The sequence below is a fragment of the Nicotiana tabacum genome, chromosome 16 (assembly GCF_000715075.1).
Source record: "Nicotiana tabacum cultivar K326 chromosome 16, ASM71507v2, whole genome shotgun sequence".
Classification (NCBI taxonomy): Eukaryota; Viridiplantae; Streptophyta; class Magnoliopsida; order Solanales; family Solanaceae; genus Nicotiana; species Nicotiana tabacum.
The window spans coordinates 38,483,977-38,501,548 of record NC_134095.1 but is presented as its reverse complement, the minus strand read 5'-3'; the positions used below and the strand labels follow the sequence as shown (position 1 = coordinate 38,501,548).

The following is a 17,572-nucleotide window of genomic DNA, read 5'->3' as shown; positions in this document are numbered from 1 at the left end:
GGGCTGAAATCGGGAAGCTAAAACAACACGTTGAAAGGCTTGTATTTGAGAACAACGTGCAAGTCGCCTCGGAGCGAGGCGAAAAGAACAAGCTAGCCCAAGAGAACCAGACACTAAAGGCCCGCCTACGCCAAGCCAGCAAAAGTAACATTGACCGACAGAAACGTCGCTCCGACGAAAGATTGATAGCAAGTTTGAAAAATCAGGTCGTCCAAAGCCAAGAAGAATTAGAACAATCAGAAGCTCGCGTGGCAAGGATGAAGGTCAGATGGGCAAAATGTACAATGGCCCGGAGGCAGCGTCTGCAACAGGTCATAAGGGATTATGAAATGAGCATCGGGATATTAAGGGAAACGAACTCCACTCTACATGATCGGATCATCAAACAAGCACGAGATGCCCAGACCGACAGAAGACATTGTTACGATGTAATGGCCTGCATGGAAAGACAAATGGAGACGTTCCAGGATCAACTTGCTGACAATGCTCAAGCACTGGGATTAAAGAACCGGCAAATAGAGCAATTGTTCGCTGAAAGGGACAACATTCGAGGAAGGATCGACGAGATTGGGCACTACATCTACATGAGATGCCTAGCATGCGAGCAAATGCCTCGGAAGACCCTCCTTGTTTCCATCATGGGCTGCGTCCACCGGATTATGAACGAGTTGAAGAGCTTGCAAAGGGACCTCACACCAAGGGCCGCGAAAAGGCCGAATGATGCCTCGCGGACCCCTAAGTTGGAAAATTAATCTTTGGCCGAGTCCTGTTTATTTGGCTTTGACGCTTTCCCATATGTTGTTTTCTTTTCTTTTAGTCAAATCAGGTTAAAAACTGTGGAGTCTGTACTATTGCTGTTCCTTGTTTGAAGTAATTTGTAATAGCAAAATTTTGAGAATGAATTTAATGATTCCAAAAGAATTTTGTGTTTCTTTACTTTATGGCAGAACTACGCCTGGTCTGATTCGCGCGGGGACATGATACGTAGGCAATCCCCATAAGATTCGACCGCTTTTAATAAAGAAAGAAAAGAAAATACAAAAATAAAATAAAATAACAGAAAAGGGGACAAATGAGCAAACCGGGATGACGCATGCTGTTTGGAGAAAAGCATGTAGAAACGGTTAACTGCCTAGGAGCATTGCATCCTCTATGTGTTGAGATCAAATCTGTTAAACTCTAACGCTAACAAAGTTTGTTGTTGTCTGATCCAGACAGTTAGCTGTTAAAAAAACTCTGGCAACACACCCTTACCAAACCAGATCCAAAGGACCGGTAGCAATAAGCATGACTACTTCAGAGAATAGTAACGAGGAAGAAAGACCGATGAGCCAGTTGTTAAAAGAAGCGATGGAAAAGATTGAAAGGATGGGACTAGAGATGAATGCAATGCAGCTAGCTTTATCAAAAGCACAAAAGAGCCCTGAGCCACTGGGGCGCATGCCGGAATACCCTCATTCCGGCCCTTCCACAAGCCTCCCAAATCCCCGTTATCATCAAGAAAGAAGCCCTCATGATTCCCAAGCTCCACCACCCCATCAACCACTCCCAGCACCAAATATTCCCACTTTTGTGGGACCCACATCAGCCACCTTGCAAAGAACAACCAGTGAGCCATTGTTTCAGGCCCATGATACGCAATACTATCCCCCTGAGCCTACATTTCATGCACCCGAACCACAGGCCTACCATCCGCACTTGGAGGTACCGGCAGAGATTGAAAAGCCGGTTAAAGCCCCTGAACAGGATGAGGTATTGAGAAAGTTCAAAATCCTGGAGCAGTCCTTCAGGAACCTGCACGGATTGGGCAACCAAGTCAGCGTGGCTTACAAAGATCTATGCCCTTTCCCGGACGTCCAACTCCCGGCTGGGTTCAAGATGCCTAAGTTTGATTTATATGAAGGGCACGGTGATCCCATGGCACATTTATGGGGATTCTGTAGCAAAATGAGAGGGCAGGCGGCAAAGATGAGCTGCTAATAGCTTATTTCGGCCAAAGTCTGAGCGGATCTGCATCAGAATGGTATACCAGGCAGGATTCCAGTAGGTGGTACACTTGGGATGATCTGGCGCAGGCTTTTGCAGGTCATTTCCAGTACAATCTCGAGATAGTCCCTGACCGTCTCACATTATTGAGAACTGGGAAGAAACTCGGGGAAAGCTTTCGCGAGTTCGGGTTCCGCTGGAGAGAGCAAGCGGCCAGAGTCGATCCTCCCATGAGAGAGGGAGAGATGGTGGACTATTTCTTACAAACATTGGATCCAACCTACTTTGGTCACTTGGTGACAACGGTTGGAAAATCCTTCAACGAGGTGGTCAAGATCAGGGTCATGATAGAAGAGGGCCTGAGGTCTGACAAAATCTTGAATTATTCGACACTCAAGGCCACGACCCAAGCTATTCAGAGCGGCACCGGAGGTGCGTTGGGAAGAAGAAAGAAAGAAGAAATTACCACGATCGAGGCAGGCAGTTGGTCCAGGGCTGGCAAGCCACACTACAACCAACCCAGACCTCACAGGCCAAACTACCCATACAACCCACCACAACATTGCTATCCGCCTCGAGAACCACATTGTTCCGTACACCAAGCCCAGACATACACTCAACCTCCGGTCCTCCCGCAATGGCGTGCGCCGGCTCCCCAGAACACATATACACCACCACAAAACACCTATCCTCCACCAGGGGCATATAGAAACCCTCCAGGGGCAGGCTTTCGAGGAAATCCAGCTGCTAGGAATGACAGGCTGTAGAAACAGAGAACTTTCACTGAGTTGGGAGAAACCTACACCGCGTTGTTCCACAAATTGAGGCAATTGGGTTTGGTTAGTCCGGTCGAGACTCGAGGACCAAATCCCTCGCCCCAAAACTTGGACCAATCTGTGAGTACTGCTCAGGGATGTTGGGGCATGATACCGAAAAGTGTTGGAAATTGAGGCATGCCATACAGGATCTTATTGACACCAATAAGATCGAGGTCCAGACACCGGAGGCTCCTAACATCAACCAGAACCCATTGCCAGCGCACCATGAGGCTCACATGATCGAGTTGGTGTATGAGGGAGGAGAGTTGAGAAAACCTTCACAGACAGTTATGATGATCCAGGCCGCTCCGAAAGAAGGATCGACTAGTGGAGGAACCGGGGTAAAGTCGCAGAAAGAAGGCGTCAAGCCAGTGGTGATATTGGGAAAGAGCCCGTCCGCCATAACAAGCAAACCCGAGCCAAACAAGTTGGTAATATCAGGGACTCCAGCCCACACCTGCAGTTATGTTGAAGGGGGTATACAGGGAACTGGTCACTATAAAGCCTGTAGTCTAGCTACTGATGAGCGATAGCAAGGCTGTGCCCTGGAAATACGAGAAAGTGGTGGTGATGTACAAAGGAAAACAAGTGGAGGAAGTCAGTTGTGAAGCGCAAGGGCTGACTCGATCAGGACGGTGTTTCGCTCCGGTGGAGCTAAGAAGAACCAACCCAGTTGCAACCAAGAAACCTGTGTCCGAAGAAGAGGCTGAGGAGTTCTTGAGGAAGATGAAAGTGCAGGACTACTCCGTGGTCGAACAGCTGAGGAAAACACCGGCCCAGATCTCGCTGCTGTCATTACTAATCCATTCTGAGGAGCATCGTCGGGCCCTGATGAAGATATTGAACGAAGCTCACGTGCCCAACAAGATTTCTGTAAACCACCTAGAAACCATTGCCAACAAGATTTTCGAGGTGAACAGGGTAACATTCTCAGACGATGACCTACCGGTGGAAGGTATGGAGCACAATAAAGCTCTCTACCTAACTGTCAAATGTGAAAACTCGGTAGTTACTCGGGTATTGGTGGATAACGGTTCAAGTGCCAACATTTGTCCATTATCCACTCTAAACCAGTTAAAGATCGATCACGGAAGAATTCACAAGAATAGCATCTGCGTCCGAGGGTTTGACAGAAATGGAACGGCTACTGTGGGGGATATTGTACTTGAATTGACCATCGGCCCAATCCTGTTTACTATGGAATTCCAGGTGTTAGATGCCACAGTATCTTATAACCTTTTGTTAGGACGACTGTGGATTCACGCTGCCAAAGCAGTGCCTTCCACCCTGCATCAGATGGTTAAGTTCGAGTGGGATAGACAAGAGGTCGTACTACACGGCGAAGACACGACGTGCACCATGGGTGGCGCCATTGTGCCATTCATAGAGACCGATGATGACAAAGGTCCTTGGGTCTACCAGATTTTCGATACAATGTCAGCAAACAAGATTTCTGAGGAGGAGATCCTCCAGTACCCTAGGGTAGCTCCCGCAACAATAATGATGGTATCGGAAATGCTGGGCAACGGGTTTGTGCCGGGAAAAGGCCTGGGAGTCGAGCTTCAGGGGATTGTCCAACCTGTCTCCCTGCCCAAGAACTTGGAAACCTTCGGTTTGGGGTTCAAACCAACTACGGCAGATAGGAAGCAAGCGCGAAAGATGAAGAAGAGAGTTTGGTTTCTGCCCAAGCCGGTGCCACGTCTTTCAAGATCTTTTGTCAGAGCAAGCGCCAAAGGGCCACCGGTCCCAAAGATTCTAGGACCATTGATTGGTATGGATGGGGACCTGAATCAGAGTTTCGAGAGGCTATTCGTTGATGTCAGTATGGTAGAAGCTGGAGAAGGGTCCAGCAGAACAGAGATACAGTTTGTGGGGCTTGAGGCCAAAACCAACAATTGGACAATTACTCCTCTTCCTGTCCGAGGGGAGTCTTGGTAGTAGGCTTTGATTTATGTTTTGTTTGTTTTGTTTTGTTCGGATTATTCCAGGGTGTAATCCAAATTTTACTTTTGTTTTGTAAAAGTATGAACCCTTTTATCCCGCAAGTTTAATAAAGTTCTCTTCTTTTGTCCCATTTTAATTTTATTTTGTTCTTTTTCTTTCTGAACAATTCTCTTTTTACTGGTTCTAATGACATGGCATGCACAGCGGATCTTCGACCTAGTCTAGTAAATCAATCTGAATCCGACTCAATGATGCAAGAGGTCGTTGGTGACGATGAATCTGAATATGACGAAGATAAAGCCTTCGAAGAGATAAACCGAGAACTGTGCCAATTTGAAGAAAAAACCAAACCTAACCTAAATGACACTGAGGCTGTGAATCTAGGAGACGCTGATAATGTCCGAGAAACCAAAATCAACATCCATATTGAGCCGAATGTCATGGAAGAATTGATCAAAACCCTCGTGGAATTCAAAGATGTTTTTGCTTGGCCATATGATGATATGCCAGGATTAAGCACCAATTTGGTGGTTCACAAATTACCCACTAACCCGGCATACCCTCCGGTCAAGCAAAAACTAAGTAAATTTAAAACAGAAATGAGTGTAAAGATCAAAGAAGAGGTGATTAAGCAGTTGCAGGCGAAGGTCATTCGGGTCACCCGATATCCCGAGTGGTTGGCCAATGTGGTACCAGTTCCAAAGAAGGATGGGAAAATCAGGGTGTGCGTCGACTACCGCAATCTCAACAAAGCAAGTCCCAAGGACAATTTTCCATTACCCAACATCCATATCTTGATCGATAATTGCGCTGGGCGCGAGATTGGATCATTTGTGGATTGCTATGCGGGTTATCATCAGATCCTAATGGACGAGGAAGATGCGGAAAAGACAGCATTTATCACGCCATGGGGAACTTACTGCTATCGGGTAATGTCGTTCGAACTAAAGAATGCCGGGGCAATGTACATGCGAGCAATGACTGCTGTGTTTCATGACATGATACACAAAGAAATCGAGGTGTACGTCGATGATGTGATCATAAAGTCTTGGCGTCAGGAAGACCATGTAGCAGACCTAAGGAGATTCTTCCAAAGACTCCGAAGGTATGATATCAAGCTTAACCCGGCCAAATGCGCATTCGGGGTTCCGTTAGGAAAGTTGTTAGGATTCATCGTCAGTCGACGGGGGATTGAGTTAGACCCATCCAAAATCGAATCCATCCGAGATTTGCCACCGCCAAAGAACAAAACAGAGGTAATGAGTTTGCTGGGTAGACTCAATTACATCAGCAGGTTCATCGCTCAACTCACAGCAACTTGTGAGCCCATATTTCGGCTGCTGAAAAAGGATGCTGCGGTAAGTTGGACGGCAGAGTGTCAAGAGGCTTTCGACCAAATCAAAGGGTATCTGTCTAATCCACCCGTATTGGTCCCGCCTAAGCCAGGGAAGCCCTTAATTCTTTATCTAACGGTCCTGGAAAATTCATTTGGTTGTGTACTAGGGCAACATGATGACACAGGAAGGAAGGAGCAGGCCATCTACTATCTTAGCAAGAAATTCACAGTATATGAAGTCAAGTACACTCAACTCGAGAAAACATGCTGCGCCCTAACTTGGGTAGCTCAAAAGTTGAAACACTACCTGTCCTCGTATACTACTTATCTCATATCCTGTTTGGACCCATTGAAGTATATCTTTCAGAAACCTATGCCCACAGGGAGGTTGGCAAAATGGCAAATTCTGCTCACAGAGTTCGATATCGTCTATGTGACGAGGACAGCCATGAAAGCCCAGGCGTTGGCCGACCATTTGGCAGAGAATCCCGTTGATGAAAAATACGAGCCTTTAAGAACGTATTTTACTGACGAAGAAGTGATGCATACAAATGAGCTGGCATTACCCGAGGAACCGGGTTGGAAGCTTTTATTCAATGGAGCTGCAAACGCAAAAGGGGTTGGAATAGGAGCAGTGCTCATTTCTGAAACAGGACGCCATTATCCTGTTACGGCTCAACTACGCTTCTATTGTACCAACATTATGGCCGAGTATGAAGCTTGCATTCTGGGTCTGCGATTGGCTGCGGACATAGATGTCCAAGACGTCTTGGTCTTGGGAGACTCGGACCTCTTGGTACATCAGATTCAGGGTGAATGGGAAACGCGGGATCTGAAACTCATACCATATCGACAATGCTTGCACGATCTGAGCAAACGATTTCGATCAGTAAAATTCAAACATATCCCGAGGGTTCATAACGAGGTTGCGGATGCATTGGCCACCTTAGCATCAATGTTGCACCACCCTAACAAAATGTATGTTGATCCTCTGCACATCCAGGTCCGTGATCAGCACGCTTATTGCAATGCCGTAGAAGAGGAAGCAGATGGCAAACCCTGGTTTCATGATATCAAGGTATACCTCAGAATGGGGATATATCCGGAACAGGCCATTGGAGACCAAAAAAGAGCCCTTCGGCGTTTGTCAAATGGTTTTTTCCTCAGCGGAGGAGTTTTGTACAAAAGAACCCCGGATTTGGGATTGTTGAGATGCATAGATGCCGGTCAAGCCACGACGGTTATGGCAGAAGTACATGCCGGAGTTTGCGGGCCACATATGAGCGGATATGTACTGGCAAGGAAGATCCTTCGAGCAGGGTATTATTGGCTCACCATGGAACATGACTGTATCACTTTCGTGAGGAAATGCCATCAGTGTCAGATACATGGAGATCTGATTCATTCTCCACCAACAGAGTTACATACGATGTCAGCACCCTGGCCGTTTGTGGCATGGGGCATGGATGTCATTGGACCTATCGAGCCGGCAACATCCAACGGTCATAGGTTCATTCTAGTAACCATTGACTACTTTATCAAATGGGTTGAGGCTAAAACCTTCAAGTCGGTAACTAAAAAGGCAGTGGTGGATTTTGTGCACTCCCATATCATCTGCAGATTTGGGATCCCAAAAGTAATCATTAAGGATAACGGTGAAAATCTTAACAGTAGCCTGATGAGAGAGGTATGCCAACAATTCAAGATTACACACCGCAATTCCACCCCGTATCGTCCCAAGGCGAATGGAGCGGTCGAAGCAGCCAATAAAAACATCAAGAAGATACTGCAAAAGATGGTGGAAGGATCTAGACAATGGCACGAGAGATTACCCTTTGCTTTGTTGGGTTATCGCACTACCGTCCGGACTTCCATAGGTGCAACTTATTTGTTGGTGTACGGAACTGAGGCCATAATACCAGCGGAGGTCGAAATTCCGTCCCTCCGGATTGTCGCTGAAGCCGAGATTGATGATAATGAATGGGTCAGAGCTCGATTGGAACAGTTGAGCTTGATAGACGAGAAAAGATTGGCAGCAGTGTGCCATGGTCAGCTGTATCAGAAGAGAATGGCAAGAACATATAATAAGAAGGTACGCCCCAGGAAGTTTGAAGTAGGGCAGCAGGTATTGAAGTAGATCCTCCCGCATCAGGTCGAAGCAAAAGGCAAGTTCACCCCGAATTGGCAAGGGCCTTATATCGTGACCAGAGTATTGTCCAACGGCGCGTTGTGTTTGACGGATATCGAGGGAAGATGTGTTGACATGGCTATCAATTCAGATGCAGTCAAAAGATACTATGCATAATTTCTTTGATTATGGCAATTATTGGTTCGTTTGTTTGTACTTGGTACTTATTGGATAATGAAATGACGGAGGCAATTCTTTCTTCTATCCAAACACTTTTTACCCTTATTTCCCCCTTTTGAGCCTTAAGTTATTCTTTCATACCCCTGTTTTGGAATCACTGACGGAAAAGATATGAAAAAGAGAAAGAAGAAGAAAAGAAATTTTTTAAGAGAAAATGAAAAAAAAAGGGAAAAGAAGAAGAAGATAAAAATCACAAACCGTGGGAACTACGTTTGACCTGATTCCTCAAAGAGGATACGTAGGCGCCTCACGGCTCGGTCATAGTGTGCATCATAATGCACATAGTGTGCATCATAGTGTACATAGGTACGCATAATAGGCACAGTGTGCAAATGCACATAGCTCAACATAGAGTAAAAATAAAATCCCCCAAGAAAGAAAACTGGGGCAAAGGCTATGTTTTAAAATTCCAACAAAGATTTGATTCCAAAAGTTGTAGCGAATCACCCATCAAAGTTATTTCATTTTTTGATAAGCCTTTCTTTTAGCCCCACACCAAAACCAAAATCGACGTCCAAAAGACCTCCCGATCAATATCCAAGAGGTGCCAAGTTAGGCAAATGAAGCCGATAATAATACACTGATCCCCGACGAAGAAGAGGATCATAAAACTGGAAATGAATTGATAGTACAAAGGAATCTCCAAATATAGGGTCATATCAACAGCACCCCAACTCCCCGCTGAACAAATCAAATGAGAGAGTCTTATCGGTGAAAACCTTCACAGGCACCATAAGGCGCCAGGAGCTGAGAGAAAAGAGAGAGTCTCATTAGTAAAAACCCCTCGAAGGGCACTATGAGGCGACAAGGCAGATCAGCAAAAGGGTCCGCGTTCGCAAAGAAATGGACACTCATTTATCCCCAGCAAGTAAGACCCTCGGGCAAGATGATTGATACAAACAGACTAGGTCGGGAATCTATGGTGCACGTCGTGATCATAAGGACCAGTCATGTCATCCAGATAAGTTTTTGTTCAGAAAGATTTTTCGCCTTCTCTACCTTTTTCGTTTTCTTTCTAAAAATTTTGTTTTGAAAAAGATCTTTCAAAGTTTACTACCAGAGACTGAAGGAGGTCCAAAAACAAAATACGAAAGGGATAGGCCAAAATCCAAGAATAAGACGAAAGGCGTCGAATTGCATCGAAAGAAGGGGGACGCAAAAAGAGCGGAAAATGACGGGTGAAGGACTCGTGGACCAAGTTCTGAGAAGGTTTCCCTGCAGAACGTTGATAAATCACGGACCCAAGTCCGAAGTGGTCAAACTCCACAGGAAAGGGAAATTGATCCGATGCAAGATAACAATCCCAAGGGTTATCCCCAGGCAGTAAAGTTCTATGACAATTCCAGGAGGAAGTAAACTCTTAAGGGAGTGGTTTCGGGAGGGAAGCAGACTCCCACAGTTGGTTCTATAAAGAGAAAAGCAAAAAGGGGGGATAAATGGAAGACCATCCCCATCAGAGAGGTCACCCCCCCAGCAAGCAACTTTGTCCGCCAAAAAAATCATCTCCCAGCGGAAAGACACCGCTGCTCACCATGATTAAAACTAACTAAATCCTTTTGTATGCTGCAGGAAAATAAAGGTTGATGATGGCAGCAAGACGCGATGCCAGGGAAATCATCAAAACCGGGGCAGAAAATTTTCTGTCGTTGTCGAAAATTTTCTCGAAAGAACGAGGAAACAAATTCAATACTTTATGTTCTAGGTCGCCCACCAGTAAAATGCGGCAATACTTTATGTTCTAGGTCGCCCACCAGTAAAATGCGGGAATACTTTATGTTCTAGGTCGCCCACCAGTAAAATGCGGGAATACTTTATGTTCTAGGTCGCCCACCAGTAAAATGCGGGAATACTTTATGTTCTAGGTCGCCCACCAGTAAAATGCGGGAATACTTTATGTTCTAGGTCGCCCACCAGTAAAATGCGGGAATACTTTATGTTCTAGGTCGCCCACCAGTAAAATGCGGGAATACTTTATGTTCTAGGTCGCCCACCAGTAAAATGCGGGAATACTTTATGTTCTAGGTCGCCCACCAGTAAAATGCGGGAATACTTTATGTTCTAGGTCGCCCACCAGTAAAATGCGGGAATACTTTATGTTCTAGGTCGCCCAATCAGTAACCCCACTGGAAGGCAGAAGGTTACAACAGGAATCCCCAGCAAGGAAACAATAAAAATCCCCAGCACCAGGAAGCATAAGGTTGCAAACTCAAGTGCAGGCGTCAAAAGGAAGAAAGGACGCGTTTTGAAGGAAGCGGCTTGTGAACATTAGACCATGCCCAGCATAACAAATCTGATGAAGAGAGCTGTACCACCAAAGGAACCATTGAAAAGCTTAATGAAGAAGGCCATATCCCCAGCGGATCAAGCAAAATGATGAAAACTGGTACTCAGAAGAGCAAAAGGCCCGTACCATCCCTCAAGTTCACAAAATAAAAGCATCGGAGGAAAACGCAAGCCGACAAGAAAGCAAGGTGACAGGAACAAATTGAAGATAGATGAGATCTTATGATCCGTAGTCTAGCCTAGCTTCTTGCTTTCTTTTCATCCCAATGTAACAAGGAGATCGGTAAGCGATGACAGCATACAGCAGCATGTAACAGCACAACCACAACAAACATGACAGTCACAAGGTAGTCCCAGCTACCAAAACTTCCCGAACTACATTGACCTGATTCCTGTTCAGCCCAGGATATGTAGGAAACCTCTGAAGCAAAGGTTCGGTCAAATCTTTTTCGAAAAATGCTTCACACGGAGTACTCGGACGAGCAAAAATCGCCCGCTTTGTCTTTGCGCGAAAACCCTTCTTGTCTTCGGGCAAAGAGGGGTAGCTGTAAGCATGTGATTTTTGCTTCACGGGAAAGTACTCCAAAAAAAAAGTAAGAAACTCAAATATATGCGTAAGTGTTTTGTCATTGAGTGATTTTTATTTAATGTTAAAATTGTGTGTTGACTACTATAGGTGATAACCAATATGGTGTGATTGTATTTAATTTTTGCAATTTAGGAATTTTAGTTTAATCTTGTTAATTAAAGGAAAAAGGAGGCTGTGGAAAATCAGATTGGGCCCCAAAATGAGGCCCAAAATCAAAACAAAGATCCAGTCCAAACCAGGCCTGCCCAGGCACGACCCCAAAATGACGCCGTATGGGCCATCTAATCTGAGCCATCCGTCCAGGCCAATCCAACGGCCCAGGATTCCCTTTCAGTAACCCGTTTCCAAACCCGACCCAGTAACTAGTTCGAACCGACCCCCCAACCAAGGCCAAACGGTGTCGTTCCGTATTAAGTGAAAGATCCTGGCCATCAATCTCGATTCATCCAATGGCCAGGATCTAATTACCCGTTACATATATAAGCCTAACCCTTTACCCAGCCCCCATATACGAACACCCCCCCTTTCGTCGTCCCCAAACACGAACCCAGACCTCCCATTAGGAACCCTAGCCGCCCCATTTCCCCTCACCATTAATCCCGGCGGCAAGGACGCCGGTGACCCCCACTTTAACACCCTAGGGCCGTCTCACCACCCTAAACATAGATCTGTTGTTCTTTTGTTTCGAATCAAACCCTAGGTTCTCGAATCTTCAGTTGAAGATTCGAGCAAAATTCGATCTACACCGATCTACCCCAGGTTCATACCAGACACCCCCCTAACCTCCCCCACGACCAAACCATGCCTGGTTTGGTCCGAATCTAACCAGGGAAACCCAAAATCCAAATCTGCCCTCTAGGAACCTTAGGAGTCCTCATGTCCGATCTGTGTCAGATGAACCAGATGATTAGGGTCTAATGTACCTTAATCGAAGTGTTTTCATTATAGAACACTTCGATTAAAGTCCATTCAACCCCAAGAAAGGTCGATTTCAAATCCGAGCTGGGGTTTTTTTATTTTTTCAAGGTTTTATGGTAATTTTTGTTTTCTTTATCAGTTTATTTGGTCTGCTGTAATTGAATGTCTATTCATATGTCCAAAAATTCTGTTTAATTTATGTTATTGAATTTTTGTTGACTATTGTTGTCCACCTTGCCCAGACCTCTGTACTTGGCCAAGTTCTTTCCCTTTACTGATTGTGTGCATGTGTGTAAGCTGTACAATCGATTGAACTTAAATTTGATTAATTAGTTCCCCGGCACCACTTTTGCTTAGTCAATAAAATTTGAACCGCATGATGATACTGTTGGATTGCTGATCATTGGCCCTTGGTTGTATATGTTATAACTAGTATAGCCGATTCGATTAGTGTCGTCGATTAGTTTCAACTATTTGAATAAGAACAATTTGATTTGTTTCCTGCTGAAACTTTGTTTGAGTCAAATTAGAAACTGAGTGTTGTCTGTGTTTGTTTGGTGTGAATCAGAAACATTTATAAGTTTAGTTTGTGATTTCAGTTCAGCTTGAGCTCTGAGTTGCTAGCATGTGCACCATAATGTTTTAATAATTAGAACAAATAGGACAGCATGGGCTGTCAGGCCATGGGCAGCCTGGCCAAACCTTTGTTTAGTTTAATAAGTGGATTAAAAGGGGCTGTCAGGTATTATCATGGGAGGTTTCTACTTTTAAAAAAAATGAGTGGAAAAACAGCAGAAAAGGGGGGGGGGTTCTGAGTTGTCCAACAGACTATAAAGGTCTGATGCTAGGCTATAAAAGAGGCAGAACTTCATTTAGAACGGGGGGATTTTTGAGCCTGAGAGAGGGTTTTCTTAGAAAAGCTGAAAGAAAGAAACAAAAAGAAATCTCAGAACATTGTAACAAGACACTGTCTGAAAACTGCATAAGAGTTTAAGCTGGCCAAGCTGTCTTGGCCAATTGTTGTTGGTTATTTGCCGAACTGTGTGTGATTGTTAAATTGCTGGTGCTGTTACATTCAATATTCTGGGCTTCCTGCTGTTTTTCTACTCTGTTTCTGGGATTTGTCTGTTTGATGCTCGATCACCTGTGGGCTGCATAGTCGTTGCTGGTTGTTGTTGCTGTGTTGTTGCTAGTTGTTGTTGTTGTTGGTTGCCTGCTGCTGATACTCTTTCTCTTCCTCTTCTTATTATCCTAACATCCAGGTACACATTCTAAATTCACTGATGTAATGATGAGTTTGGAGCTGAATAAGGACATAAAGAGTGTTGTAGTCTAAACATCAATGTGCTTACCTTTATTCTGCTACTTGTAGTTTGGAATATTTGTGTGTTCAACATTTAAAGTCTGGCTTTCAAACTATGTAATAAAACAGTTTTCAGTTCATAAGGAATTTAGTCTGGCAATCTGTTGTTGTATATAAATCAGGAAGAAGCTAGATTGAATAGTAACGATTATCGGCCAATAATGGTTTCACATAGGGTCTGTTGAATTGAAATGCATTAAGCACATTAGCTTTACCTTAACTCATCAGTTGGTAATGCACAATTCGAATGCACTAGGCAATCTGGGTTAAAGCAAAAAGGAAAAATCGTGTAGTCAAACATGTAGTAATATCACATTAAGTTAGATATGTTCGTTTCAAATGCCTCGTTTTCAAGTATCAAGCATGCAAGGAGTAATTAACTGAACCTCGTCCGTATGCCCATCAATGAATAAAGCCGAATATGTCTAATCTCTTCGCCTAAAATAATCTGCTTCGATATCATTGTACGCTAATCTCATGCTTCAATTTTTCCTTGAATAATAGAATAGAGAACAAAAGCAACATTTTTTTTGTACAAACTCCGTTGCGATTTTCCATTTGTATCAACCGTAAACTAATAATTAATAAGCTACGTTTTTCAGCATGTAAATAATTAAGAAAGTTTTCTTTTATTTTAGAGACAAACCTAATAGAAGAAATGTAGTCACTGTAGGTCTGTCCTTTTAAAATAAAATGAGACGAGCCTCGCCAAATAAAATGCACAGATTGCGGGGCCCTCACAAAAATGTATGCTTTAATTACTTAGAACTCGGGATCGGCCATTTAGCAAAGTCCCATGGCCTTACCTAGAAATAATAATACGCTAATCGCTTTATGCGCGTATTTTAGTAATCTTACCTTCTTAAACTCGGGTGTGCATTTCATGCGACCCAAACTCAAAATCCTAAAATATTGAGTAATGTTCCGGATCGCGGGTGCATTTCATGTGACGCAATCCAAAGACATGTTTTAAACGACGTTCACTTTCCTTTTTTTTTAAAAAAAATATATGATAAAAGCGGTAAAAAGCTAAAATTTGCACATAAGTACATATTTGTATAAAATCAGATAATCAAGCCGAATAAACAGTTGAGCGACCGTGCTAGAACCACGGAATTCGGGAATGCCTAACACCTTCTCCCGGGTTAACAGAATTCCTTATCCGGATTTCTGGTACGCAGACTGTAATATGGAGTCATTCTTTTCCTCGATTCGGGATTAAAATTGGTGACTTGGGACACCCTAAATCTCCCAAGTGGCGACTCTGAAATAAATAAACGAATCCCATTTCGATTGTCCTTTAATTGGAAAAAAACTCCCTTGTACCCCCGCGGGTGCGGAAAAAGGAGGTGTGACAGATACCACAACAAAAAGAAGGATCACTGTAACAAAAATCTTCTTTCTTTCTATACATTTAACCCTTTTTTCTGATCGTTTAGTGAATATTGACATTTTTATCTTTTGCAGGGATTGTATGTATTTGTTGCTGCCTTTGCAGAGTATGTTAGTATTGGAGAATTATCAATTCCGCCAGAAGACCTTTCTGATAGTGACCGACACCGTAGACGCTATGGAGCGCTACTTTGGGACTATGCTAGAAAGAAGCAGGAGCATGGGGCAATTAATGATGAGGTGACAGGCAAATTGGCAAGGAGGAAAGTTGCACCAGCTTTGAATCAGAAAACACGAGTCCAGAGGAAGAAGAAGTAGTTGTAATGTTTTGTATGGAACATGTAGTACAATTGTTTAATTGATGCTAGCTTATAAGAAAGATTGTAGACAAGTTTTTGAACAATTTATTCTGTTTTAATTGTAGCAGACTTGCGCTACAATTATAGTAGTCTTTGTTTCTTTTTTCTTATCCAGTATTGTAGTTCAAATGGATACATTCTGTTGGGTTTATATTCACTTGTTGAATCTTTACAGTACTTGATCTTCATTATTTTTAGCATATAAATCTTTTCCAACTGAATTTTTATACAGTTATTCTGTCAACAAAAAAATATATAGTTATTTTGTTGGTTTTTTGTAGATAATGTCTAAAAGTCAGTAACTAAACATTTTGTTGCTTTTAAATTCAATTTGTTGAATGTATAAAGTACCTCATCTACATTATTTTCACCATATAGCTTCTTTCTACCTGAATTTTAATCTAGCTATTATGTCAGCTACAAATATTGTAGATTTTTTGTAGCTATATTTGTATATAATTTGTAGATTATATTTAACAATGTGTTTTGTTTCTTTTATATTCATTTTTTGAATGTAAACAATACTTCATCTACAATATTTTAAGTTTTTAACTACTCTCCTACCGATTTATAATGTACATACTCTGTAAATTCCAGATAATATATTTTTTTTGTAGTTTTATTGTAGATAAACTATAAAAACACATTAATAACTATGTAAAGTATTTCATAAATAGTAAAAACGTTCTAGATTATATATATAGAAACCATTCATAAACAAATCAATCTATGAAAGTATTGTCTCAATACAGAAAAATCCTAACTAACTACATTATGATCTTAAAAAACACCAACAATTACACATCAAAATCTGTTATCCAGAACTAACCAATAGGTTTTATGAAATATTCTGTTAACTACATAAAATTTTATTTCTTTTTGGGTGCATTCTTGCAAGATCTTTTGTTATGCTCTTCTCCTCCGCAGTTTCCGCATGAAACCTTGTACTTCTTTGAATTTATTTCATCATATGTTTTGTATCTTTCTTTTTGAAGTCTTCCTGGCTGTCTTTTCCCTCCTTTTGGTGGATTTACTACTTCTTCAATTATATGTTGTAGCACATTTCATTTGCTTTCATCAGACAGGGGATTTACTGGTATTTCATAAGTACGCAAGAGGTTCGCCCTTGTGTAATAAGGAGAATAATATTGTTCAAAAGACTCATCCCTGTGTCTTAAAGCAGCTAAAGCATGTGGACAAAGTAGTTCATCAAGCTGGAATTGCCCACAACTACATCTCTTGTTTTCAAGACAAACATTATAACGCCTCACACCATCTATTACTATATGGATGTAGTCTGTTAAATCCCTCACCTACGAGTACATTACAAACAAAAAAACAATTCATATACGGTTAAAATCAAACTATATACAAAATATCTACATTGTCCTGTTTAAATTAATTTGATTCAATAAATAATCAGATCTTATTCTAAGCTTGTGCGACAATGTTCTGTTGTCATCCAACTCTTTGTTGAATTTGTACCCAAGGTATGTGAATGTACCCTTTGCTTTCAATAACTTTTCTTTCGTCCAACGTTCAAGAAGGGTCCTCATATACTCTAATAGTTCTACTATCGGCAGCTCTCTTGCAAATTTTGTTACATCATTCAACGACTCTGCAATGTTTGATGTCATAGTCCAAGTTCTATTCACCGTAGCATGTACTCGAGACCATCTATGATATCCAATATCGTATAAGTATGCTTTAACATGAGGGTCAATCTCCTCAATCTTTGACATCCTTTTATTAAATTCATCAAGGGTGTATGACCATGCCGCGACAAAGTATAATTCACTTAACTTAAGATGTCCCTTTTTGAACTTTGCCCATATATTTGTCCAAATATGCCACATGCAAGAATAATGTGGCATGCCGGGATAAACAATAGATGTTGCTTTCAAGATACTCTCATTCCGATCCGAAACAACACGCATATTTGGTCTTTCACCATACGCGAGTTTGAATTGCTCAAAAAACTACTTCCATGATGTGTCATTCTCTGAATCAACAACAGCATATGCCAATGGTAATATGGTGCCTACATTATGTGGCAAGAAACAATTAATTGGCTACAGGAAAAATGCAGAAAAAGACAAATATATATACAAACTACAACTTTTCTACAATATACCTACAATTAATTTGCAAGTACTACAAAAAACATACAAACTACAATATTTCTACAATAAAACTTCAGTACCTGTTGCATCCAC

The 17,572-nt window shown here is 42.4% G+C and overlaps 1 protein-coding gene across 1 annotated transcript; it reads right to left on the bottom strand.

Annotated features, from left to right (window-relative positions):
- Positions 1–16,420: 16,420 nt before the first annotated feature.
- LOC142170200 (uncharacterized) lies at positions 16,421–17,293 on the bottom strand. The gene is made up of 2 exons (XM_075232046.1): positions 16,961–17,293; positions 16,421–16,669 (listed from the first exon to the last, which is right to left on the bottom strand). The coding sequence occupies exons 1-2, from the start codon at positions 17,291–17,293 to the stop codon at positions 16,421–16,423; spliced, it is 582 nt and encodes a 193-aa protein (XP_075088147.1).
- Between the last annotated feature and the right edge of the window lie 279 nt (positions 17,294–17,572).

Bases quoted from the DNA above. Each gene is read 5' to 3' on its own strand.
- LOC142170200 (XM_075232046.1), bottom strand. From the start codon at position 17,293: ATGCGTGTTGTTTCGGATCGGAATGAGAGTATCTTGAAAGCAACATCT. The intron at 16,670-16,960 runs GTAACAAAATTT...ATGTACTCGTAG, and splicing joins TTGCAGAGTCGTTGAATGAT to GTGAGGGATTTAACAGACTA.